Here is a 27,827-nt window from a genome sequence, read left to right on the forward strand (position 1 = left end):
GGATGTTTTAGTATTCTCTAGAGGCCATTTTTAAACATTTACCAAATGCAGTTATAATCTGGCAATGCTACTTTATACACAGGTACAACCTTACAATATCTCATTGTCACAGAGAAATTAATATTACTTAATGCTGATAGCCTGAGTGGTTTTATAACCACCTTTTTCCAGCCTTGGTATTTCTTGCTTTTGCCAGTTCACTCCCGATCCTCCTCTCTTCTTATGCCACTGTGCTGTCCAGCAACACATTAATTCTGCCTCTGAAAAGAGCTGCTGGAAACGAGGGGGTTATCTTCTTATTATGCTGTGTGATTAAAACTCCTGTGCACAAGCCATTTAACAATCAGCCAATATCTTGATCTTGCTTCTGTCTCTTCCTTCTATGCTTGACACAAGCATCTGAATTTCAATATTTCTTTAAACTACCAGCACTTTGAGGATCAACTTAGATTTCCAACCACACTTAGACCATCTTTCTTGGTCCTTAGTGCCAGGCCCCTGCAAGAAGTAACATGCTTTGAAGAACTGGAGTGATGTTGTCTACTGAGCAATTCTGTGTGACTAAAGAGTTTCTATTTGTAGGAAGATTGTATTTGTAGGAAGTTTGTATTTCTAGGAAGATTCCTGAGAATCAGTAAATAATTTTCTTTTACTTCAGAGTCTCCTCACTTCAAAAAATGCAACAGGAATTTAGTACAAGTTGCAGGACTTCCTCCCCTGGACATAATTTTGCTTTAGTCTTTTCTCAGTCACGGTGTCTAGTGCTCTCCATCCTCTTGTGAGAAATTAATGTCTGCTTCTCTGACAGGAGATCCAAAAAAAGCATGGATCTTCCTCAGATCTACACCAACATCTGTGATGAGCTGTTGTTTCAGCACATACAGATGCCTGAACAGTTCTTATGAGAGCCAAGGCAACTCACAGCCACGTACTCCTGGCCCCATGCTCACCATGGTCCACTTGAGTTAAGAGGAGACAATCAAAGTCCTGATGTAACAGACATCAATCTCCTATACAAAGGGCTTTGCCCACCTGTGGAAAATTTGAAAGCAGCTGTGCAGACAGTGTGCAGGCAAGATCTGTGCTGGTAGCACACATGCAGTTTTGGAAATGCCTAACAAGGTTGCTGTCTCCAGAGCAAATTATCTCTGGTAAGGATGGGGAACTGATAGAGGCAAAGGGTATGCAGGAAGCCTGTGACAGATCAGTAAACTGACACAGGTTTGGTCCAGGGACACTACTTTTAGAGTTGCTGAAGATGCTGCTGGTCCATCCTAACATGCAAGACGGCTCCAGGCCCTGTAACAGAATTTGTGTCTGATCTTGAGCCATCAGGACTCAAAGCCCAGCTAAGACTACGAAAAAGATGCTAAGACAGACACTGCAGGGCATGGGAGGGAAAGAGACAGTCACCTGGGGTGGTGGGAGCAGCTCCCAGATTTCCAGTGGTATTTGCAGACTGTGGATGCTTCTGCAACATGAGCTGCAGACAGAGCACTTGAAAAATATTTAAACCTTTACAAAGCTTGCTTGGATCAGAAAGGAGTAGAGCAGATCTGGCAGAGGACATAGGACAAAAAAAAAAAATCTGCAGGGGACAGAGGAACTTTCCTCAGTGTTCTTTGAATTTAAGGGCAATACTTCAGCATCACATGCCATGGCACCGGGACGGTGTTCAGCACAGCCATTTTGGGGAACCCAGTATCCTTCCTCCATCCCCTGCTCGAGGCACTCTGGAATTTGTGTGTGGTCTGCACTTATCATAACGTTATTTCAAATTACTGGGTTGGCTTAAACTTGTTACAAACAGTACTTGTGTGTCCTTCCATGTGTGTCACCTGATAGTTTAAGTGTGTCTTACCACGTGCTGATGGAGGATTTAACTTTTGTGTAGAGAGCAAATAAGGAATATTGGTTTCCCAGAATCCCCCCTCCTTACAGTACAGCTGGATCCAAGCTCCTCTAACGCTGCCCAAGCACATCCTTCTTCTGCTGCTGCCTCTGCCAGTGCAGCCACTATCGACTTGTGCAGAGAACCATTAGGGCAGAAACCACAGCAAGACACAAAACATCTGGGCTCACCTTCTTCATCAACTCAGAGGACAGGGAAAATAAAATCCTCCTTGCAAAACAGGCAGGGCTGTGTACTGTGGCCACTGAATTTGATCCTTTTTACCCCAAGGGAAAGGAATTCATTTGTATTGGCCCGAACAGTTCTTTTCAGAAAAGCACAGGCTGGATTTGAAGACACTGCGTGTTAGAGACTCTGCAACAAGTGTTAGACATTTGTCTTTTTATTTGAAACTTGTGCCTTTGCATTTTGCTGGTCTGAATTCCCACTCACCAGCCATTGTCTTGCTCTCTTCTGCTGGACAGAAAGTCTTAATCTTCCCCTTCTTCTCACTGTAACTAAATAATCTCTCAGAAGTCTTTCCAATAGACTAATCAAACTGTCAACATAAGCCACTGCCTCAGCTCGCTGCTATTGCTCTTTTGTCCCCTTTTTATGTTTAGCATCCTACTTACAACAAGGAGGAGGCTTAAAACACTCCAGCTTCTGCAGTAATGGCTGCAGCATCGTGTGCTCTTGACTGGATAAGACAGCACACACACTTGGCCAGAACTCGATGCAGGCAACAGAACTATAAAACCATCCTTAATAGGTCCAGGAGGGAAGCTGTAGGCAACCCTCAGAGCCTGGGAGCTGAGTAATCCAATTTCATAAACATGACGCTGTCCTCTTTCCCCTCGGATGTCTTACTTAACTTTGCTGAATGTCAAAGGAGAAGGTTGCATTCTCATGGAGATACCATTGTAGATGGCTATGACTCACAGCCTACACCGGCTTCATTAAAGCGCTCCCGGCTGCTGCGTGAGCTGTCTGCTGTTAGTCATATTTGTGACCAGGCTTTGATGTGCCCCAGTAGTGCATTTACAGTGCAGTCCTGAGCAGATGCTCATACACCAAGAGAAATATCAAAAATGGTGTCCTGCTCTGAAAGCTGCAAGCCAGGCACCAGCTGTATCTGCAGTGCCCCTGGGCTGCTGCCATGGGTTTGGTCAGTGCTGGGGAGTCATGAGCCTGTTTCTGGCTCAAAACTCTTCTTGGAGCTGGCCACTTCCTATCCTGGCTCTTCCTACCTCCTGCCTCGAAAAAAGAGGTCACGGCCAGGGGACAGCGGAGTGCCACAGAAGGCAGCTGGGCAGTCATGGCTGGTGGTCACCACCAATAAGATCATTCTTGAGGAACTTTATGCTTTGGCATCCTCCACAATCTTTTTCCTTTTCAATAAGTATTCCTGAGCTTTCCATGTTTCAAATATAATTGCAGTACCTAAAAGATGAATACTGAAGTTCAGGTTCGGTGTTCTCTAAGGGTTTTACATTTCTTCAGCCAAACTCTGCTGATTTCCACGTAGGGAGAAGGTACAGTAAAGTCAGTCTAACAATTTACCCCTCTCAGAAGGGGGCAGACCTACAGCTCCATCTCTCTTCCCTTTGTCAGCACCTGGTCCTCCCTGCCAAGCCCTCCCCCGCCCACTCCCTTCTGTCAGGTCTGGCATCTCTTGATCAAAGCCGAAAACAATTTGACTTGCTAAATCGTCAGAGCACTAACTCAGCAAAACCAAAACTAGAGCCAGTGGCAGGGGGAACACCTGGGTCTTGTGTAGGGAGGGCATGTAAGGCATCCTCTTTTATTTTATTGCAGCCCAGCTGCAACCTGTCCTCTAAAAACTGTGCAAAGTAGTGGCAGAGTGGATGCAGGGATGTGGGTGACAAGAGCAAGTTCATACACAGGAGCGCAGCTCATGTCATGCCTACGGGACAAAAGGAGGTAAGGAAAAAAAAACAGAATAAAACCACAAGGTTCAGTTCAGTTCATGTGGCAAAAATCTCACTGCAAACCTTCTGCCCTTGGCCGTTCTTCTCTGTATTTGGCCTTCACCCAGCAGAGCCCCTGCGCATTGCACTGCCTGGGACTCAAGGGCAGGTTCTTCTGATCTAATCTGGGAAGCCCTTCCCTAATTCCCTGTGGAGTCAGTGGAGGTTTTCTGGGGTGCGATACCTCTCCTCCACAATACCTCTACATGGACTAGACTAACTGTGCCCCAGCCGTGCCTGTGTTTCTCCACCAGTTACCCAGGAAGCCTGGGTTACAGCCGCCTGGAGTTTAAAGTGGAGAAGTGAAGCTGGTCCCAGTGATAGGGACAAGAGGAGGTCCTCTCAGTTCGGTGTCAGCCACCCACAGGTTAGGAGCAAAGCTAGAGAAATCAATGTTTTCTGAAACTCTGACACTGGGTAACAGCACCCAACATGTCCTGGTGCTTACACCCATCTCGTCACCCACATGAACCCTCACTCGCCAAATCCACTTCTGGTCTTAATCCGGACCTGTTTGTACTGGCAATATTTGCATTTCCCTAAAATCTTTCACATCAAAGAACTTAAACTTTTCTGGTAACAACCCCTGCAAGGCACCAATCCCTCCCAGGGCCCACAGACCTCACCATCCCTGCCAGGCAGACCACTTAGCGCACAAATGGCATCGTTGAAATTCAGCCACGCTCTGGTTAATTGCAGCATCCTGCATATTTCAGAGCTGGATGTTAATTTTTGATGGTCGTGTCTGAAGAAGGATGCTTCTCGCAGATGACGGTTGCCATCTCCAGCCCATCAGAGGGCACAAGATTTTAACAAGTCTTCGCAGATAGGCTAGCATGTGAATTTGCTATGTCCAACCAGCAACAGTTCTTGTGTGTGTGTAAACCTGAGGTTGTCTTCTCCTTGTCAAAATGCAGTCTACTAGTTTGCCTTGGCAGCAAACACAAGGAACAGGCAGGTATCATGGAAATTCTGACCCAAAGCACAATCATGTGGTAATTATCTTCGAGTTATTCATCAGCTTGTGTCTGTCTAGCAGTTGAGGTAGAGGCTTTTGCAGCCTTCATCATCCTCCCAGGGGCTGTGTTCTCCCATCATCCTCCTTCTCAGTCCCAGGTTGTGTCCCATCCTCCTCATGCAGCCTCTGCCATCATACTCCTGCATGACTGCCAGAGATGACAGTTGTGCCACCAAGGGGATGGACGCTTCCCCTTCTGCCCCAGAATCACAGCCTGTTATGCCAAGTCACAGCAGTGCTGGTGGGAAGGGACCTTTATGGCTCTGTAGTCCAAACTCCCCTGGAGCAGAGCCATCCCCAGAACCATCCCAGGGCAGCAGGGTCTTTGTTCAGCAGAACTCCACAAAATCCCATGGATGGACACCCCCCCCCATTTTGCTGGGCAACTGGAAAAGGAATTTTTCCTAATGCCCAGCCTAAACTTCTAAGCTCCACTTCTAGTCTTCCCTTGTTACATCATCTGGTACCACTGGGAAGAGTTTGGGTCCATCACATTTGCAACTGGCCCGCAAGTAGCTGTAGGCTCTTGTCAGGCGCCCCTCAGCCTCCTTTGCCACATATTAAACCAGTCCAGCTCCCTCCACCTCTCCTGGCACACCACAGTCTCTCCACCCCTGACCATCATGGTCACATCTCTTGGACACTGTCCCCTTTCTATACATCCCTGTTCACTAGTGGACCTAAAACTAGAGTTCCCAATCTGGTCTCACCAACACCAACAGGAGCGGATAATAACTTGATGTGCTGACCCCACACTGACATAGCCCAGTAACTCGTTTGCCTCATTGATGTTGAGAGCAACCGCTGATTTGGGTTCAAACTAGGCATGTTCAGCCATTTCACCATTAGAAACTGTGAGTGAACCTTGTACTAGGAAACAGACGGCCCCACAAAAATTCACATAATTTAATCAGGAGTTTTGAAAACATTTTAGTGGTGCAAGATTAGGGCTCTGCGCAGCAGGGAAGATCTTTTTTTGTTGACATGCTGGAGAAGTTACACTGAGCATTGCTCCGCGCAGCCAGGTGGAGGGTAGCACAATCTTCTTGGGCAGGGTTACATTAGCACAGAAATTTGATGGTTTTGGAGATCTGTGCATCAGGAATAGTTGTGGGATGAGAAACAGTGGTAAATGTGAGGTTTTTAACTCTAGAAGAGCTGAATCATTTTCACCACAGTGATGAAGACACCCTTTGCAGCTGGACACCTTCATCTTCTTTTCTGCATTTGCTCTTCTCCTTCTCAACCCCAAAACCCCCTGAGTCTTTGACCAAGAGCTCAATCACTCTGTGCACCTGCTCAGATTGACTGCAGGCCATTGCCTCCTCCTGCACCCATCAGAGTGGAGCTTCCTGGGGTGCTGTGCATCAAGGAGGTCAGCGAATTCCCTCTGTGCCTGTTTCACCAGTTTCAGAGCCCAGGGATTCCTACAACACATTTTGTTCAGGCCAGACCCAGGAGGACTGGTTCAGCATATCCAAGAGTCAAATAGGCCAGCGCTCACCGAGGGTCAGGTCCCAGATTCGGTGGTGATCTAGATGGAGATTATGGAGTGGCAGTAAGTCAGTTCTTCCTATGGCTCCTTAGCCTCAGAGAGAGAACATGAGTGTCAACAACAAAGCCTGCATGCTTGGAAGCAACTTTAGAAGGTGATGGTCCTGCCCCGGAATTACTGTCCCACCACTAGAACATCACCCTCAGACACCAAGTTTGCATCTCCTTGGCAGAGGTGGGATTCAGCCAGGCATCTCTCATGTGCCATGCGCTCATCCCAACCCAAATGTGCTCAGTGGAAGAGGATCCTGCGGCTGCTTGACACATGTGGGCTCAGCCTGGTACTGGTGTGAGCACCCTGTGACTGCCCATGAGAATCAGGCCAGCAGAGACAATTTTGGAATTAGCACTCTCCGACCATGTGAGTAGCAGTGGATATTATCTGCAAAATACAGGCATTTGAGATGGTAAATATGACACAGATTATCTGATAGGTCAGTGGGAGACTGAAGAAAATACATTTGGGGTTTAGACACTGAAAAAACTGACCACATCATCCATGTGTAACTCCTACTTCCAGCTAAGAAACAATCTCACGATATAAGCCCAGAACTAATGTTTGAGTTTTGAGTAGTGCGTCTCCCCTGCACCCCTATATACCCTTAAGCTTCATTAAACCTGGGAATTTGGATGCACTTTATAAAGGGAATCAGGGAAACCACACCCCACCGACAATAGGGACTTTTTTTTAGAGTGGAGGAAGATGATAAAACACAAACAGGATGGTCCTCTTTAGGAGGGATGCTCAGTTGTTACTGGGTGTTCTTTGGCAATTCTTTTAATGGTTGAAATCACAGAATAAGAAATACATAAAATGATGGCTAATATTCCCCTGAGCGTAAACACTCACAGAGGCCCACCCACACCGAGCACGGCAAGCTCCTCCCCAGCTACCTCCGTCCAACCCTCACCTTGATGCTTCCTTCAGCCTCGCCTGGCTTTTTCCTTCTCTGTCTCTCCCTTTTTGCTGTATCACTGCACCCATCAACCTCCTTACCATTCATGACTCCCTGGGTTTAGATGCTCAGGGTTTAAAGTAACCCAGCTTCTGCCAGTCTGTCTCTTCTCGCCTTCTCTACCATCCATCCACTCGCTGGCACTTCATTCTCCTGCTGCAGTGTCTCTGCCAGACTGACCACCCTGCTCCAATGCCCAGTTACCAATAACCTGGGACAAGGTTTATCGAGTGCTTAGGAAACTGGCTGGGGACCCCCATCTCAGGGACCTTGGAAGAATTTGGCCTCTCCGCTCCCGGGAGACTGGCCTGGCCAGCCCTGCCATTGGCATCAGCAACTGAGCCGTGGGGCTGAGATCACCCATTCAACATTGAGTGGTTAGAGCAGGGCCTTTGGGAGGACCTCACTCCTTCCTTGTTCCAACAGATTGCAGGAGACGATTTAGCAAGGCCTTTCCAGATGGCCACACGACCACTGCTTCCAGCTGCAAATCCACCAGCTCAGGAGGGCAGGGCAGTCTGCCTCCCCAGACGTTGCATGTCTACAGTCAAGCCTGATGTTCAGCCCCCTTCAGCCAGGCAGACCCCACATCTGGCCAGAGGAATTGCTGGCTCCGTCTCTTTTCGGAGGCTGCTGCCTGCCCAGTCCTGTTCTTTTCTCATCTGCTTGAACTGTCAATCTCAGGTGACCTTGAGGCATTTTTTTGATACAAGTGTTGCTTACAACAACTCTCTCCCACCCATTACGCACTGTTTCACTTCCCAAGAAGTGGTGGGAGCTCCTAGGACCCAGACCAGACTGAAGAGTGTATTTGTCTTCTGCTGTCTCTGTCAGCAGATCCCACAGGCTGGAGCGGGTCTCCTGCAGCCCAGGCTTTCCCCACTGCAGCTTCCCGTTGAACAGAACACCAGCAGATGACAGTCACCACTACACTGGTGCCTCTCTGCGATTTGACAGTTCTTCATACTTAGCAGCACCCAATCCCTCCACCTCTTGCAGAAGATCTTTCATTATTTTGATGCCGTTTCCAAACAACGTAGTTGATGGGGAGGATGGAAACCTGCTCACAGCAAGCCCGGGAGTGAATTCAGAGTGGATCAGCTGCTGCAGACTTCAGCATCAGCTTGCTCACATGCTGCAGGCAGCAGGACTGGCAGTGAGCTGCCAGAGGGCTTGCAGTTTCTGTGGAATAGTCATACTTTGCCCCACTTAGAGACGCCCCTAAACCAGTGCCATGGCCAGGTGTTGCTTTGGTGGTGCACCATCTTCTAAGCATGGCTTTCTTGAGCTTTGCTGCCTCCTGACCTGCAGTACAGTAGAGTGACAGGTCACAGGGAAATGAGATTATCACTCCAGAATAACCAGACCCTTTGGTATCCAGCCAATATGAAAAAAAAATTTTTGTTTAAAAAGAACAATTTCCCCTTTGTGCAGATATGGGGCTTTTAATTTGACAACATAGATTTAGCCTGGGATGTGTTTCAATAGCTACTTCAACATCCGTGTTGATTAGAGGCTAAAATAAAACAACACTAGCCCCTCCCTTTAATTCCTCAGACCCTAAGCAGCCTTCTCCTCACCATTTCTTTTCAGGATTCTTTGTTTAGCAGAAATCATCATTCTGATGTGTCAAAATAAAAGCACATGCATTAATGGCACCTCTCCCTTCGGCTGGGATTATAGGCAGTGTACATGCTGTCCAACCCTCGTACAATGATCAGAGGGTCATCTCATAAAGTGTTTTCTCCTTGTTTCCTGCTGGAAATAATCAACATTTCTCCACAAATGGAGCAGGTTGCCAAATTTCTAACCAGCTGGTGCTGTGTGCCCCTGAACAACATGGGCTGCCCACCCCATGTCTTCGCAAGATCCTCCCATGGGGCACTGCCCCACCACTGGGAATGTCTCTCTGTCCTGTGGTTCTTGGAGGAAGGATTGAGCCCTCCTAGAAGAGCCTGCTGGAAGAGGGCTCTGCAGCTGTGGGTAGGACACAACTCATCAAGGGAGGCACCACTGGGTTGCATGAACAATAAAAAAAAAAATCACCTGGAGGAACTTAAATACCCTCAGCTGTCCCTCTGGAACCTATTTCTAGGCTTGGGAGTGATTCCCGGGTTGAACTTTTGCCTTTGTGAAGGTTTCAGAAAGGTTTCTAGCCCTTAGGTGTGGCTGAATTCAGGGAGAATCTTAATTGGAACTTGTGGGCTGCTGAATTTTGTGCAGATCATGCAATTCATACACACTATTTAATGAGGTAATTTTCAAACATACCAACTGGAAAAAAAAGTCTCTTATTCAAGAGGTCACATTACACTGTTGTGTAAAGTCTACAGGGACTTTCCAGGGCAGTAATACAGCAAAAGCTTACATCCACACTCCTGCCCATGGGACACGGCCGTTTCTGGGGGATCAGTCTGTAATGCTCAAGCAGTTGAACCTCTTTTTTTAAAAAATCCAAATTCCTATCTGTTTTGTAGAGCCCACCAATGATTGCAAAGTTTGGTGGAGAGTCTACAGTAACAGTGATATCTCATACACAGGACACATCCTGTGGCCAGCGTGAGAGGCCTGAGGCTCCGCTCTCGTGAGACCACACCTGCAGTCCTGTGTCCAGCTCTGGAGCCCCCAACATAAGAAGGACATGGTTGTGTTGGAGCGGGTGCAGAGGAGGCCACGAAGACGATCCGAGGGCTGGAGCACCTCTCCTGCGAGGACAGGCTGAGGGAGCTGGGGCTGTTCAGCCTGGAGAAGAGAAGGCTCCGGGGTGACCTTAGAGCAGCTTCCAGTACCTGAAGGGGCCTACAGGAAGGATGGAGAGGGGCTTTTCACAAGGGTGTGTAGTGATAGGACAAGGGGAAACAGCTCTAAGTTAAAAGAGGACAGATTTAGATTAGATATTAGGAGGAAATTCTTCACCATGAGGATGGTGAAACCCTGGCCCAGCCTGCCCAGAGGAGCTGTGGCTGCCCCCTCCCTGGCAGCGTTCAAGGCCAGGTTGGATGGAGCTCTGAGCACCCTGGGCTGGTGGAAGGTGTCCCTGCTCATGGCAGGTGGGTTAGAACCAGATGATCTTTAAGGTCCCTTCCGACCCAAACCATGCTATGATTCTATGACACAAGTGCCTGCTCTACAGTAAAACTCAAAACTCAAGACATGTTCAGCAGAGGTAAAATAGTCGGTGATTTATGAGCAAAGGCATGGGATTCATTAAAGCTATCCCATTCCCTAGTAAACTGCAATGTTCCTTATTTGAATTCTGTCATCTTTTTGTCTGATCTCCATATTCAGTCAAGACCTGGCATTTCTCAGGCTCATATGTGCATATATATTGCATGCTTTGACTTGCAAAAATTTCCTTCTTGTTGCTCTTGATCTTCAGACAAACCCAAGAATTTGTGTCTTTCCCTGTTCACAAAGGGCTGCAGTCAGCAAATTACAAGAATTAAAAGATATTAATATTATACCAGACACAATACCCCCTCAAAGGGCAGGCAGCAGAACAGAGTTATGAGCTGAAGGCACTTGTTTGCGTACCAGGACACCTCTGTCAAAGCTGGGGTGACGCTCATGAACTCTGAGCTTAAAATGAACATCTGCCACTTGGTAAAAACGTTTTGCGCATTGCATCAGGCTGAGCTGGATAGAGAGTTCAAAATGTACCACAAGAAAATGAACAGCGTCTGGCTCACCAGCTGGAGGGTTTGCATTCATCACGCACCTCTGCTTGCAGCGATTCTGCACAGCCCTTTACTTGCCTGAAAAGCGAGCGCATGATGATGCCTCTGCTAGGAAGGGGAAAAGGGCAAAATTCGCGGGAGCTGGGAAGGGCTCATGCAGCACTAAATAAAGGGAAAGAGCCAGCATGAAGACTCCTGGCTCCCAATGTGTATTTCAGTGTATCACCCCTGGGCCACTGTAAAACAGTGGGATGCCAGCCTGTGCAATTGTCCATTTTAAGCAGAACATGGCCCAGAACTGGAAAATGCCAAATATGGCTAAAAATAGTACAATGAAAAGCCCTCCAGGCAGAGAAAGGTTTTTTCCAAGACAGCGAGTGGCAAACGAGATCTGAACTGTGATCTAGTTTTGTCCTGCTGATTCATAGTTTTCCCCGTGTGTTGTAAGAATTGCAGGGATAGATGTGGGGCATTGAGGAGATGTTAGAGGGCAGAAGGAGGACGGATGTTTGCCTTGGAATATTATGCTGCAGTGACCTGAGCTGCTGTGGGAGGAAATATCATGGTTTAAAAATAAGCTTCATTTCTACCAGGTCCTTGGAGCCCCCAAGGACTTCTGCTAGCCATTGCCCTCAAAGCATTTAGGAAAAAAAATTATTTAACTGATGCTGAGACAGAGGGAGCAGGCAACAGTGTCATGGCCCCCCAGCACTCACACGGCAGAGCCCTGAAGGGAGCTGGCTCTTTGCACAGGTTTGCTCTGGCTCCGGGGCAGGAGGGAGCCAAAGGAAATCTGAGTCTGTGAGCACACGGTACTTGCTAACCTACACGTCCCGCGGGCACAGCGGTTGCAGTGACCTCCCTCCATCACTGGAGCCACCACCACCAGCATCCTCTGCGCAATGCTCGTAGCCATGTAGTTCTGCACGGACCTCCAGGCGAGCCAGGGGCTCCAGGGTTGAAAATATAAGCTCCTTCTAACAGTTCTGTCAAGGAAAACGGCACAGTGGGGTACGGGATCCCTATAGCATGTCTACATTCACGTGGGAGATCCCTCGGGAGAGGTGAAGAAGAGCTGCAATGCAGGAAGTCTCCAGCTCCATGGCACCCTTGGAGACATGCAGCTCTGCAGCCCAGAGCTTCCTGCCCAGCTGCCCGCAGGGCTGGTGGTGTCCTTCAGACAGTGGGAAAAAACCAAAATTGCTCTTCAGATTCATCTGCTTTCAGCTGATGAGTTTAGAGATAGAAGACACTCCTTTAGCAGCACATCCCAGAAATTTTCTCCCTGCATTTCAAGTGAAAAGCTGCAACATTGACCTCAGGCAGTCACAGCAAGCACAGATGCTGCCCCACGTTGGAGCTCGCTGGAGCTTGGAATACGCTCCTCGCACAAATGTCAATATTTTCCAGGGCTGAGACAGGAAAACCCAGGTTTCTGTCCATCCAGGGGCTCCCAGGATCCATTAAAGATGGTAAGAGCTTTATAGGACTGTGGAAGAAAGCAAAAGTGGTGACCACGTCAGATCGTTTCCCAGGAAGCTGTTCTCCTCCTGGTACTTCACTTTCCTTCTTTTTCATCATGAAACTGGGATGTGACTCATGTGTGAGCAAACCCTTCGGGTCAGCCCTCACTGTGCCCTGCACACACAGAGCAGTGGATGGAGAAACGTCTTTCCAAGAAGTTGATTTTTTGCCAGACAGCAGCCAAGCAGGCGTCAGCCCAGTGAAGTTCTCAATCCCCCCGCTCCACAGGAGGAGCAGCTCTGGCTGGTAAAACCCAACGCGGATGGGCAGCCTGTGGCACACTGTACTCCAGTCCTGAGTGTGCTGAGCAATGCAGCTTCCAGTCCCCTGCAGAGAGGAAAGAAGAAATGTCCTCGCAGGTTTTGCTCTCCATGGCAGGAAACCTCTCTTAGTGTTCATCCCAAAAACTCCTTTTCATATGTCTTGGCACAGTTCTAATCTGGCAAAATCCTGCTACTTTCAAATACTACTAGGACTAATTTCTCTTTATACCTTGTGTCCTTCCAACCAGTGGCCCAAACAGAAGATGAGTTTGCTGGCCACCTCTGTCGGAAGGATGAAGTTGAGAGGTTGGGCACAGCATCTTCCACGCAGTGCAAAGACACGAGTCCCCTCTTCATGGACGCACCTGCCGGCCATTGCAGAGAGAGGATCTGCACAAGACCACTCACTCCCAGGGCTTCAAAAGCTCTTCCCAGACCAATGGGAACCATGGAGAGCCTACTCGAGACTGCTGGGTCCACGACTCTGCTATGTCTGTCTCTACCGGGTGGAACAAAAGGAGTCACTGGCCTGACAGACAGTGTCAGAACTCCTGAGAGACTTAAGGGATTAAGCAGAGAAAGAGAAAAGGGATTTCCCTTGCAGTTGCCATAGGCACTCATGCTCCTCGTGTTGCGCACTGCACTCACACAAAAGCCTACCTTTATGTGCACATCTGTCCGCTCACACTCGTACACGCCGCGATGAAAGGGAGTCTCCCAGCCAAGCAGAGCTGTCTGCCTTTCGTGGCTCCTGCCCTTGAGTGTGCGCGTTGATGCTGGGAAAACGCGTCGGTCACCTTCTGCGGGTAAAGCTAGGGGCAGCGGAGCAGCGGTACAAAATGTCTGTTTCCCTGTGACACGATGGGAGCTAAAGAAACGTAGGGTCAGGCAGGAAGGAAGGACACTGCCATTGAAAGAAAGACGGGGAAATGTGGGGTCTGTTGCTCCTGCAGCTGCCAGCCTTGGAGTCATGTTTTGTGCTTTAAAAATTTTAAAAATTGTCCATGTCCTCCATCTATTCCAAATTCACCCTGTGATACTTCCTCTCCTGATGTATTTGCTCCCCCTCCATGAGCTCGTGTGACTTCTGTGTTAGAGCCACACAGAACCAAGACATGGCCCTGGCATCTCAGATCTGGATTTCAAATCGGTTTTGTTTCATCTTCACATCTCAGCCACCGTATAGAGAAATCGTCAGTCCGTGGGACCCAGGAGGTCAGAGCAGAGCTGCAGCACCTTAGCCCCAGCGCCCTGACCAGTGTGCCTGCCCAGGACTTCTGCGGAGATGGAGTGATGGCCCAAGAGGAGTGAGGTTTTTTGTATTTGTCTAAGAAGGATCAGCAGTGGGGAAATCACAAGTTCATTGACATAAGAATAAAAATTAAAATTAGGTGATGACTGGAGAGGAGGTGGTCTCAGTAATCATCAATGAGGAAAATTCAGAGCAGACACTTAGGAATGATGGAGATCACGCAAAAGAGGAAGAAAAGAAAAGGTGGCAAAGCTTGGACTGGGTCATCAAAAGCAGATGGATTCCTGTATGTGAGTAAGCAACTTCACCAGCTGGGTGTGTGACCATGTGCAACCAAGAGCAGTCTCCACCCTCCCCAGGGGCCTCTCTCACACAACAGGTCGCAAAGCCAACCTCAAAACAGAGGGACCAAAACTAACTGCACATCTCCATCTGGCATTTCCAGGCAGGGAAGTCTATTGTGAGATGACTCAGGGGTTTAAAGAAGGGATTTGACGAAGTCTGTGGTTGAATGGGAGGATGGGTCCTCCCAGGAGTTCCCTGGAGCTTCATGGGAAGTCCCAGCTCTTACGCCCTCGAGGCCACTGCTGCTTTCTGAGGGCTCCCTGAGGGGCCAAACTCCTTATCCAGATAAAAAAGGTTTACACCGGTGAGCTACAGCAGAACTAACCTACATGGTGTGGAGCTCACGGCCAGCACACCAGGCCAACCCTCCACCACCACTGCTGAGAGAAACTGCTGCTGCAGACACATCCTGGTGAACTCTGACACTGAGTATGGACTTCACTTCCACCACTGTGCAAACCCAGACAGGAGCAAGCATCTCACAGTGTGCCACCCCATGAGGCTGGAGTCCGTCTGCGAGAGTGCGTGTCTGGAGAAACACAACACGCTCTCCTGCCTGTTCCCCATGTTGCTGGCCTTTCTGGATGGAGAATGAAGTTAAGGTTGTTCAGAACTGTTGCTTGGAGCTGCCCGGTCTTCCCAGCAGTGCTGAGCTCCCCCACATCAGATTGCACTTGGCGGGAGCTGGAAGCACAAAGCAGCTCTGGGAACCAGTCCTAGTGAGCTGCCCATTGCGTTGTGTTGCCTCCCAACCATATCTGGTTGCTCCTCTTCTGTAAGTTCCATCCAAGGGTGTGGGAGATGGAGTCAAAACATCCCATGCAGGCCTACGGTCCTGAAGTCTCAGGCAGCTGCCCCACTGCTGGGTAGGTGGGCAGGGAGGTGCAGGAGAAACAGGGCTGAGAGATGGTTGAGCAGGGAGCTGTGGCAGAAGACAGCACTGGGGCAAGGATTAGGGGCATGCGCTTCCCAGCCAGGGTGGGAGTAAGGTCTTCTCATTCAGTGTCTTCAGCAGAGATGAGCACCCTCTGAGGGTGCCGGAGCCCTGGCCCAGGCTGCCCAGGGAGGCTGTGGAGTCTCCTTCTCTGGAGATATTCCAGCCCTGCCTGGACGCGGTGCTGTGCAGCCTGCTCTGGGTGACCCTGCTTGGGCAGGGGGTTGGACTGGGTGACCCACAGAGGGCCCTGCCAACCCCGACCACTCTGTGATTCTGTGATTCTGTGATCTCAGTGCTTCTTTGAGCAATTATGTGTTTTCACCCTTCAGTAACAACTTCTGGCCAAATAAGCAATTTGACCCACGTATTTAATGCTGAGCAATTTGCAGGTCCTTGGACCACTAGGAAAAGGTCCTCTCAAATCTGCCCTCCAGCACGTCCACCATGTACCAGCACATCTGCCTGACTCACAGCTGCAGCTAGAGGCTGATGTCCATCAGGGTGGAACCGTGGTGGGTCAGTCTCTGCTGGGACCACCTGCACAGGTGTCAAGACAGCCTGGGACGCGTGGCATTGACGTGCCTGACCCCAGAGCAGCCCTTGTCCAGTAAATGGTGATCCCTCTGCTGACGAACTTGGCTTTGGATAGGACACTTCTCACCTTGGCCACAATTCATCAGCTCTCACGTCAGTGTCTCCTGACAGCTGAGACACCTCAGGGTATTCCCCAGCGTCCAGGTGTTGCTCCCCCAGATACAGCTCCTTGCAGGTCCTTTGCCAGATCCACCAGCCCCATGGGGATGTCTGAGACACTTGGGAGGACACTGCATGGCTCTAGGTGCCTCCATGCAGGGAGCTGAGTCCCTCCCTCTGTGCTCACAAAGCACCAGGGTCTTCAGGTGTGAAGATCACATCACTGCCATTCAGTAGGAAGTCTCTTTTTTTCTTATAAAATCCCTCTTTTTCGGTACTTCGTCTGGCTGAACTATTACTCATCTTGGGTCATCAAATTCCTGCTGGGACAGTCGCGGGGGCAGGACCAGTAGTGCCAGCTGGTTTCCCAGCCCTCACGCTGTCCTCTGTCCCTTGCAGGTCCCTTGCACTAGGTCAGCAGTACAGCTCCCTGGGGTCCCAGCCCATCCTCTGCGGTTCCATCCCCGGCCTCGTCCCCAAGCAGCTCCGCTTCTGCCGCAACTACATTGAGATCATGCCCAGTGTGGCTGAGGGGGTGAAGCTGGGCATCCAGGAGTGCCAGCACCAGTTCCGGGGCCGCCGCTGGAACTGCACCACCATCGACGACAGCCTGGCCATCTTCGGGCCGGTCCTGGACAAAGGTAAACAGCGAAGCTGGGGGGCTGTGGGGGAATGGGTTTGCCAGGGTGGGTAGAGATGTCACATCTCAGCTTTTGGACACGTCGTGAATGTCCTACTGGGAACACACTGGGGAAAGAGTCTGATGTCCTAGCTTTCAACTCTAATTTTTCCAATTTTTTTTTCCAATCTTTTGGTGTGTTGCATCAAAAGGGGTAGGGGTAATGAGGGAAGTGTCTGTTCCCATCCCAGGAGCTCTCAGTCGGGCCGGGTAGGATAACGTGCAGGAAGGGGAAGGCCTAGCCCCGTGCATGCTCACATGTTCTGGAATTGTGGGCTCCATCCTCCCAGCCCAGGGCATGCTGCGCACCCAAACAACAGGGTCCAGCAGACCCAGGGGAAAATCCAGGGAGAGGGGTTGCGGTCAAGTTCCTTGGGGTCAAGGCAGGCCCTTTGCAGTGTGCACTGCCTACCCCAGGAGGCCAGTGGGCAGAAGTTTCCTCGCCAGTGAGGAGCCATGGTAGAAATCCATGGTCCTGGTCAGGTTTAGTTGGAATTTCAACATAACTTTTCACAGATGAGCCCATAACAGTCAGGGCTGGGAACAAAAGGAGGGAGAATAAATGTATTTTCCCTCTCCTCTCTCCAAACACACGTGCTTGCTCTTCTTCATCACCTTCCCCTGAAAAGCCACACTGCTAGACCCACTGGAATCAGGCAGTCTGGAAGCACGTTGATGAGGCACGACAAAGCTGGGATTCCCAATGAGGTCACCACCTGGGCATTACACTGAGAAAAGCGAGATGTTGGGCCCCAGACATCTGGGCACCTGTACCACCAGCCTGCAGCCACGCGTGGCCTGAAAGGAGGGTGCTGGAGGACGTTGGTGGCAGATAACCTACCCCACGTCTCAGGTGTCCCGTTAGCAATCCAAGACCTGAGGTTAAAAAGCATTTCCGTGAAAATGAACCAAATGGTGGATAAAGCTCCCCTTCTCTCCATCCTGTCCCATGGACTTTGTTGACTCCATGCCAAGGTTAGCGCAAGCGACGTCCACAGACAACGTCTTGGTTCCACAACTTCATAAATGCAACCAAAACCATTTCCCAAGCTTAGCTTCATTGGTATCGACACGCACTGAGTCTCTGTAGTCCAGTGAAGCCTTTTTTGTGAAAAGAAATTATTCTTTCCAGTGATGCTTTGGAAATGGGAATCTTACTGTACAGCCTTTAAGGAACTGGAGAAGTTAGGGTTGAAAGCTGGGACATTAAACTGTTTCCAAATGGTCTCCTGGAGTGTGCCTATCCCCTGTGAATCTTTCTTACAAAGCGATAATATGCTGCATATGAACAGTTCATATCTTTTTCACACCTCAGCCTTCCAGTCGCGGTACCGTTTCCTGGCACACCAGTGGCACATTTCAGTGCAGATGACTCCTCTGGGTTAAAGTGCAACTCTGCGCGGAAATCAGGCTTGTTAGGTCGTATTAGAGTGCTCACAGGGACCACGAAATTCAATTCTCCTCTGGTTTGCCAGGATGTATTTTGGGGTAACTCTTGTATTTACTGTTAAATAACTTGTCACCAAGGCTTGCCACACTAGAACTTGCTGCCTAATAAAAGCACAGTCTAAACTTCAGCACTTACAAGATCAGAAAGTTTTAATTTTCTTAAAAACTCTCATAAAAAACTATCATAAAAAGTTAAACATGCTATGAAAGAACTGTTCCAGCATTCAGGCACTGAAGATCTCTCACCACCATTTCTGTCAGCATGAAAGCACTTAGGAATTGGATTTGAACCATCCTCCCCGTAACGAGCAAACTGAACTTTGAATTTATGAAGAATATTTTAAGATTCTTTCAGCTGCAGGGACCAGAGCGAAACCCCACATGTGGACAAGCCTCAACATTTCTGTGCGCCCCGAGCTGACACAGTGAAATATCACCCATAGCTCTGACACTCTTCTGACAGATGGCAAAAAATTACTGAGCACATTTGTTACACAGCTCTCCCGACCACGCCGCGACGCATCAGTAGTCCCTTAGACAGTACAGTCAGGCAATTCGCTTGAAAAATGTATTTCTGCTCGTGTCTCAGTAACCTGCAAGTAGAGCAGTTAAAAATAAACAGTCTCATCTGCAAATAACGATACATCAAAGTCCAACCCATTTGACTGTGGTTATTCTTTACATTTTTTAAAATGTGCGAATGTCTTTTCACTGCTGCCTTGGAAATCGGCGAGCGGAGACAGGACGGGACTCACTTCATCTACGCAGCAACGCGTAGCGCTGGGGAAGCCGCTGCCGTTCCCAAAGTTGGCAGCGTGGGCAGTCGCAGAGAAAAACGTGACTTTTTCAGCCACTGCTTTCTCAGCTGAAGGAGGAGATCATGTCTGCAATAAGAAGGCTTTTGTCCTGCCCTGACAAACCCCGTTAGCTGTGATGAACCTGGGGACCAACGCTGCTCGTCCCTGCCGAGGGGGCTGTGGATGGGGCTGCTGGACGCTTCCGCTGCCTTCACAGCTTCGCCGTCTCCCGGGCTGCTGTCCCATCTCCCTCAGATGCGGCAGCAACAGAAACCAAGAGTTCTGAGCCCCACCGAGCGTCTGTGGCAGCTATTGCCGTGCTCCCTTCTCGCTGGCTTCCAGGACACGCCGAGGGGTGTAGCCCCACAAACTCAGAATCATTAATTAATAGCAAGACTCCAACTAAGATGACAACCGCTACTGCAGTTCTCATTGTGCGTTAGGCCAACAGGCATTAGACACTAAGCCCAAAATAGCCAGTGTTTAAGCTATGATAACTACCTGGATGAAGTCACCTCTAAGTATCAAAGAGCAACATTTAGGTTAATCTCATCTACTGCTCCCTTAGGTAGATTGAAGCTGTTCTGGAAAACACTTCAAAGCCGTAGTTCTCACCACAATAGCATGGAAAATCATTTCTAATACAGCCTGAAAAGAAATTGAGGATAATTTCATCTTAAAGGAGCTGCAAAAATGTTAATCACTGTTGCTTCCACTCCAGCAGAGCTCAGTCTGAGGAGCGATGCAGTGTGGGAAAATGACAGAGCTGTGGGCGGTGGTTCAGCTGTGCAGACCCTCACAGCACACGCATTCGAGCCTTCCTTGGTTGCTCCTTCTGGGCACATCATCCAAGCTTCAAGGGCTGGTGACAGCACGGGGCATCCCTCCGTGGCACAGCCCAAGGGATTCCTGCCCTCAGGTCCTCCCACTGCCCCCCAGCACACCCCCGTCTCACTTCGCTTCCCAGCTTCACCGTACAGCTTGAATCTCTCCTTTTGCAGCCTCTTGCCTGGCTTCAAATTTGCAGCAAAGCAAAAACCAGCAAACATAGCACAGCGAAACCCCCGGGGGCCGATGTGCTCCCACCGGGGGCTGCTGAACACCCACCCTGGCTGAAGGCTCTGCCTAACCCGACCCGATCTCCTTCCGTGTCCCCTGCTCGAAATTCAGACTCACGAGGTTTTTGCCACTGATGATCTTCATGCAACGTTTCTTCTTTGTAAGTCTTTTTTTCTACCCTGAGCTATGAAAAAAAACCCAAAAAACACCAAACAAAACCAACCCCAGAATGAGGGGTAGGATCATGTTTTTACAAGCAAATGCTCCGAGATGATTTATACTGCAGGTGTGCAGTCTGGGACAAGCAGGGAGGAAAAACCTGCTTTCCCCCCCCTCCGTCTTCTCCCTCCTCTTTCTTTTTAAAATAAGGTCATTTCTTATTAAAAGACAATGTCTCTTCCAGCCAAGTCCTGCCCCAAAGCCGAGGCTGTGCCAACAGCCAGGTGATTTCTGATGCTCTGGGAGGGCGAGCAATTAAGTTCTCTGCATTCGTGACAAAGCCTGGGATTCTGGCTACAGCACGGTGCTCAGCAGGGGCTGGTCATGAGCGCAGAGGCAGGAACACCCCACAGGCACCTGGAGACCAGCTCCTGGGACGGAGAAGAGGTCTCTGAGCCGCAGGCAGGACTGGATCTGCAGGAGTGAGTTTGGCAGCAGCCTTAGCGAGCTCATCCATCTGCCCACGTCTTGAGCGACGGGGAACCGCTCTTCCCGTGCCTCCTCGCCCCGCGGCTGCCCTTTGCTCGCTCTCCCTCTCCAGGAAGATGCCGCCGGCTCTCCAGAAAGGTCCTCCTCGACCCCACTGGGCTCAAGCCCCTCGCCGTCAGCGCCGGCCAGGGCAGCGTCTCACCGTGCGTGGCTGCGAGGAGCGTGACGGCAGTGGGGCCAGGTGCAGCAAAGGCAGCTGGGCCCGGGCTGGCTCTGGGGGTCCTTGTGTGCTCGGCTAAGCCCCTGACACGAGCTGTGAAAAGGCAGACCCGCACCAAGATAACCCATGGCTTTTCTCAGCCATGACACTTGCAGTCATTTGCATCTAAACAGGGGTGTGTGGGATCAGGGGCCGTCTTGATATAAACTCAACAGCTTAAAGGGAGGGGGAGGGAAAGGAGAGAGGGAGAGAGAAAAATAAGCTTATACCGATGAGAAAGAGCTAAGCTTCCTCCCCTACTGTGAGGCAGGGCGAGCGATACCATCCCAGCGCCGCAGTTTCAAATCGCTGCCGCATTCACACGCCCTTTAGCCATTCTGATCCGGTGGCGGGGGGCTGGGGACAGCCATCAATAGGGATTTCCCAGCCGGGCTGGCGGGATTGGAGGGTGACGGCAGGACAGGGGAACATTGCGCCGTTGCTACGAGGTGCTCCTGGGGAATGCCAGTGCTCTGTGCCGTGGGTACGCTGGCCGGCGGAAACATTCTGCATTATGCTGGTAATACAGTGTGACACCGCGGGAACAATGGCAAATTGAGTGTCCCAGCAGGTAACGGGCCCGGCTGGGAGACAGTCGCAGTGGTGCACTGTCAAGGCGGCTCTAATCCTCCCTCGCCAGCCCCTCCCCTGGTTCTGGGAACGCTGCTCCCGCATTTCATCTCTGGGAAATTCTCCCGGCTCCTCGCCCAGACCCAGGCGAGAAGCTGAAGGCCAGGCGTTTGTGTCTGCAGCTCGCGCTCCCCCCCGCTGCCCCGGCATCGTGGGGAGAGCTCGGCGGGCCGAGGCGGGGGGTGCTGGGGGCAGCTGCCAGAGGGGTGCAGCCCCGGGGATGGCCGGCATCGCACCCCTGCCCAGCCGCGGCAGCACCAGCCCCGCTCCGCTCCCATCCCAGCGTCGGCGCCCTGCACAGGGAGACTCACAAACCACGCAGCCACTCTCCGCCCCATGCCCACCGCTTCTTCACGTGCACCCCTGCGATGGAAAGCGAAGGCAGGTCAGCAAGGAGAGCGGCTGGTGTCCTCCCCCTCTGCCCCGAAGCCGTCCTGGTCTGAGGCCAGAAGGGCTCGCCAGCTCCTCTAATCTGATCTACTTCAGATCGCAGGCCACCCAAACAGCCTTTGTCAGGCTGAAACACTCCCGTTGGAGCAGTGATCTTCAACTGGTGGCCCGTAGCCCTCAGTGGTCCCCGTGTCAGCAGCTGGTGAACGATATCTAAGGAAAACCTCGGTAGGTGGAGGCTGGATCTCTGCTGGCGTACGGAGGCGGGGAGGGCAGGGAGTGAAGAGTTTGAATTAAACAAAAGTGAAAACCACAGCGTGGTCCCACTGGCAAAGACAGGACTGAGCAGCCCAGGTCTAAGATCATGTTTGACAGCTAGATCCGAGTTCTCCATGCCGCAGAAGAGGACAGATGTGCATTTCCGCAGCTGGCACATACCCACGAGCTGCCTCTTTCGACTGCCTGCACGGGGTGAAATTATCTCGCTTTGAGATGCCTGATTTTCAAAGCTAGAACCCACCTCCAGAGAGAAGACTGCAGGCCAAGGAGTAAGACCTGGTGCAGCAAAGACCTGCCCCGGGCATGAGGCAAGAGCAGGTGGGAGATGCATGGCGCAGCTGAGAAGATGGTTTATGGCTCCTGCTCTGGAAGGAGGGTATGGTCTCCAAGGTCACTGTTGGCCTGAGCCAGCAGAAAATTCTAGCTTCATCACATATCTGGTAATGATTATCTTGATCATTCGGTCAAGCTACACCCAGCAGGCAGCTGGAAACACCTCCTGCAGTGCACCCAGGGCTCCGTCCACCAGCAGTGGTCCCCCAGACACCGCGACCCCTGACCACCTGCCTTCAGCACCTCCCTGGTCTCCTGCCATGAGGTCGGATTGACTCCAACATCTACTCTGAACTTAGAGACCTGAAGTCTCCATCTTTATCAGATGCCACGGAGGGTTAAAGCACTCCGGTGTCATTCAGCAGGGTGCTGTACTTAGGCAGACTGTGGCACAGCACGAAGCACGGTTCAACCAGAGGGGCTCTGGACCAAAAGATGGGGACATCTCCCCAAGGAGAAAGTTGACTGAGATATTACTTTGAGCTTGGAAAAGCCTGTGTTTGCTACCAACCTATTGACGCCAACAGTCAAACTCCTGTTCATTTCAAAATGAGTAAAAATAGTACAGCAGTGTCTGCTTTACAAAAAAATACAAAAATAAAAAAAATATCCAAGAAAGCTTTAAAAACATTGTGAGCAGAGCTCTGTACCTGAACAGCCCAGTCACTACTGGAAGAACCCCGACTCCAAGTCCAGGGACCAAAGCTTCTCTCACTGCACTGAGCAGCGAAACACACTGGGGACTTGCCAGACCGTGTCCTAACGCAGGAGGTATCTCTGAGCGGTTCTGAGCTGTGGTGAGACTTGCTCTCCTTCAGCCCCAGTCAGTTCTCAGGTGGAAGTGAGCATTCGCTTCTCCTCGCCCTTCTGGAGAGAGGAATGAAATCCAGAAGCAGATGCAGAGATGGGCGGCCAGGCTGATGAGTGTAATGGACATTTTATAGAATGACTTATTAAATATGGCTCTTTGAGCACAGTAAAATGAAGGTTTTGCTCTCTGTAAGCACCAGGAAATAAATACAGGGGCCACTAAAAGCTAGTTCAAGACGAAAGTGAATGTAAACAGTGAACAAAGGATATAAATTGGCTGGGCTTTAACCTGGGTTGAAAATTCCAAGAAGTCAGCCATTGTCCTGCCTTCAAACCAGCAGAAGAGCCATCAGTCAGAGCACCACAAAAAGACCAGTTGAGTTCAGCGCATGTCACAGCTTCCACAACGACCTCCTGAAGGGTTAATGTACCAAGATACGTAACGCAGGAATTACCCTTTCAATCTGGTAGCATATTGTCCACTTACAGAGTGCAAGACTCCCAAAAACATGACATTAAACTCACAGACCTCATGGTAGGAAAATGCCACCATATTTGGTGGACACAGTCATCTCCTTCTGCATCCTCTAAAGCTAGGTCTAGGTCATCTAGGTCTTCTCAGAGAGTTGTTATTTGGTGCTTCTAGTATCTCAGAAGTTTCCCCTGGTAGTACCAGGCCAAGAAAATCTGTCTTGATGGCTCCATGCCAGCTGCTGCTTTGGCAGAACAACCACCCACGCTGCCGCCTCAGGGCTGCACTTCAATACTGGGCTTCGGTCATTTCTATCAGAACAACCCACCTTGAGTAAGATGTTCTTTGTGTTTATGGCAACCGTCACTGAACAAGGAAGGGCCACGATGCTCAAGGCAGTGCATGCTGCAGCGTGCAGGGCTGCTGGAGAGGTTTTGGTCCACGATGGAGAACAGCAGCTCCTTCAAGCACTTGGGGTGAGCTTGGAGGCTCCAGGCAGAGCAGGCAGTTCTGGTCTGGTTTCCCACCCATCCTGCTTGGCCTTGTTGTCCTTCTCAGAGTCAGCTGGCTGTAACATCCAGCCAACATAAACTTTTTCATGGCTGCTGGTGGCTTCCCCATACCCATGTGCATTTTGCCTGCTGGTGTCCAAAGCCCAGGTCAGCGTCCCACAGAACAACCAGGGAAGGAGAGGGCTTAAAAGTTGCCCTGCCATGGTCACAGGTGAAAGAGGTGAAGGACAGAGATGCTCCAGTTCACCAAAGCCATTCTACCTTCATCTTCATGTGGATCTTCTGTTTTGTCCCCCAGGTATCTTTGTTCTGCTGAAACATTTCCTCTCTCTCAGCGCAGAGGATCCACACACGCTCCTGTTCACAGCTCCCAGTCCATCTGGGCATCCTGGGCAGTTTATTTCACCCTTTCTTCGGCGTTCAACGATCTCAGGACTTCCTCCAGCGTTGCTCCTTTGGGCCTGCCAAAATTCATTCACTGCAACTGTGCACGTGGAGCACGCCAATAGTTATAGAGTCAAAGAAGCAGCTTGAGTTTTGTCTGTCAAGATTGTTCCACAATTAATGAGCAGCTTTCAGGTTATCTTCACACCCTCGGCTGGTTCTATTCCATTGCTGTAAAGTCACGTGTAGTTTACTCTAGGTACCAGCTCTTAGGCTTTGTCCTGCCATCGCCGGTCCGGTATCAGCCGGCACCTTTCCCCATCTCAGCACGTACATGAGCTTCTTCATCTCCCCTTGGACTAACTCCAGGCATGGAGTCCCTCTCTGGGTTTCCAGGCCAGGAATTACTCCAGTAACTCTCTTCTGAGACCCCTCCAGCTCTCACTGACGCTTTGTGCACCCATTGGCAGCCGTGCTGGATCAAATCCTGCACCCGTTGTGACTGGGGGGAGTGCTGCACCTCTGATACCCAGAGCTGGGGTCGCGCTTCTCTCCTACCACTGCTCCTGCCTGCGTGCTTCAAAAGGCGATGCCAGTGGCACCTGATTCAGAAAAAGCTCACTGAAAAATGAATAAAATAATTTTTTGCTTTTTAATGAGATGATGCTGAAGGAGGTTGGGAAGGAAAACAAAAGCATCATCTTGACTGATAACCGCATGGACTCTCTTTATTCCCAGCCACGCGAGAGTCTGCCTTCGTCCACGCCATCGCGTCAGCAGGGGTGGCCTTCGCTGTAACCCGCTCCTGTGCTGAGGGCACATCCACCATCTGCGGCTGTGACTCCCACCACAAAGGACCTCCAGGAGATGGCTGGAAATGGGGGGGATGCAGCGAAGATGCCGACTTTGGCGTGCTGGTGTCCCGGGAGTTCGCAGACGCTCGAGAGAACCGGCCAGATGCCCGCTCAGCCATGAACAGACACAACAACGAGGCCGGCAGGACGGTGAGTGCTCGGCGAGTCCAGAGGTGGTCGTCCATGCTTGCATGGAAGGCCCAGTTTGGCTCCCTGTGGTGTAACAGGGCCATGATAAAGCCCAAGCAGCTTTCTAGGATGATTTTCCAGGGCACAGCGTTTCCACTCTCTCCAAACAGACAGGTGAGGGTTAAGAAGAGCTAAAACACACCTTGCTTCCAGCGCAAAGCTCTCCCAAGGTAGCATGTGGAAATCCAACCCAATTGCCCAAGACCCCAGGTCAACAGTGAAGGGGACTTTCCTCCCAAGCTACTCCTCCCTGTGTGCTCCAGTTGTAACTTTGTCCCACCCAGCAATTTGCTGGACTAGGTGATCGTTGTAGGTCCCTTCCAACTGAAATATTCTATTCTACTCTTGCTGTCAGCAGGTCTCCGGGCCACTGCCTGCTCTAGGCCATCTGCAAACCCAGCACGCTTTAACCGTCTTGCAGCAAGACCTTCCAAACAGTGCTTGAAGCAAACACTAGACACCGCTTTTCCCTACCACAGCAGGCAGAGGTGGCAGGGCAGAAGCTTGAATTTCTAACTTGTGTTAGCGACTGACAGTTTGCCAGAAAAAAACCCCAAATCTCTAATAATTCCAACAAGAATCAGTGATTATTTTGCTCCACATAGAGGAGGTTTCTCGGGAAGAGAGAGCGTCATGTCCTTAGAGTCACAATTTCATTTCCTTTCTAGTGCAAATTGTTGGACTCACGGTATAAAATGAAGGGCTGTTGGTGAAGCTAGGACAAGGGGGTCCATCTACATCCACATGTGTCAGAGACATCCCCCAGCCCTCAACTCCTCTGGGCTCTGACTGTCCCCACACACACAACAGGGAGGACCCCGTTGAAAGGATCGGACCTTGGGATTAGATTAGATTGGATAACATGAGGTTGGATTGGATTGATGATTAGAGCAGCTGCCCATCTCAGTCATGCTCTTCTAGTCCAACGTCTTCATCTAGTGATGCTTCTGCCCCACACCCGAGCTCCCATGCATTTACAGCTAGCCCACAGTTTCCAGAGCAAGCTCAGATCAGATGTTTAAACCCACACAGCAAATGCAGATGATTGAAAGCAAATGCTGGGCATCATCAGCGGCCGCTGACCACCTTGTTTTCTCTCCCCTGGCCAGACCATCCTGGATCACATGCACCTGAAGTGCAAGTGCCACGGTCTCTCAGGAAGCTGCGAGGTCAAGACCTGCTGGTGGGCCCAGCCTGATTTCCGGGCAATCGGTGACTACCTGAAGGACAAATACGACAGCGCCTCGGAGATGGTGGTTGAAAAGCACCGGGAATCTCGGGGATGGGTAGAAACTCTTCGGGCCAAGTACGCTCTTTTCAAGCCACCGACGGAGCGGGATCTGGTCTACTATGAGAACTCCCCCAATTTTTGCGAGCCCAACCCAGAGACGGGCTCGTTTGGGACGAGGGACAGAACGTGCAACGTCACCTCCCACGGGATCGATGGCTGCGACCTGCTGTGCTGCGGTCGTGGCCACAACACCAGGACTGAGAAAAGGAAGGAGAAGTGTCACTGCATCTTCCACTGGTGCTGCTACGTGAGCTGCCAGGAGTGCATACGCGTCTACGACGTCCACACCTGCAAGTAAACGTAGGTACGTCTCTGACTGATGGGAGGTTGCTCCAGAGCAGGGCCAAGGCGTCCATCAGCCCTGTGACCAACCCCTGCATGGTGGCCTCACACTCCAGAGGATGGCATAACGAAATCCTAATGCCCTTGGTCAGGGCACACACCCTCACACAGCCAGCACCAGCACTGCTCCCACCATCTTACCCACGCACGGTGGCCCAAGGCTAGACCTGGCGCTGCAGACACGTTAGATCACGGATCTGCTGACTTCTCGCGGGCTGTTTGCCACGGCAGACGCGCTGGGGAGCAGCAGGGACAGCAGAGGTCCAAGCGAGGCACGGCCACAGCAGTCAGCGTGCTGCTAACACGGCATGCACAGAGCTTCCAGCTCCATCCTCCTCCGCAGGTCTGG

General features: G+C 50.7%; 1 protein-coding gene across 1 annotated transcript in view; it reads left to right on the forward strand.

Annotated features, from left to right (window-relative positions):
* The window catches only part of WNT3 (Wnt family member 3), a 49,609-nt gene extending 22,175 nt beyond the window's left edge, over window positions 1–27,434 (forward strand). The window contains exons 2-4 of the mRNA XM_009937621.2: window positions 16,501–16,742; window positions 25,541–25,806; window positions 26,955–27,434. Of these exons, the coding sequence (XP_009935923.2) occupies window positions 16,501–16,742; window positions 25,541–25,806; window positions 26,955–27,434 (988 nt within the window). The remainder of the gene's footprint in view (window positions 1–16,500; window positions 16,743–25,540; window positions 25,807–26,954) is intronic.
* The last annotated feature ends 393 nt before the right edge of the window (window positions 27,435–27,827 follow it).

The sequence above is a fragment of the Opisthocomus hoazin genome, chromosome 26, assembly GCF_030867145.1.
Source record: "Opisthocomus hoazin isolate bOpiHoa1 chromosome 26, bOpiHoa1.hap1, whole genome shotgun sequence".
NCBI lineage: Eukaryota > Metazoa > Chordata > Aves > Opisthocomiformes > Opisthocomidae > Opisthocomus > Opisthocomus hoazin.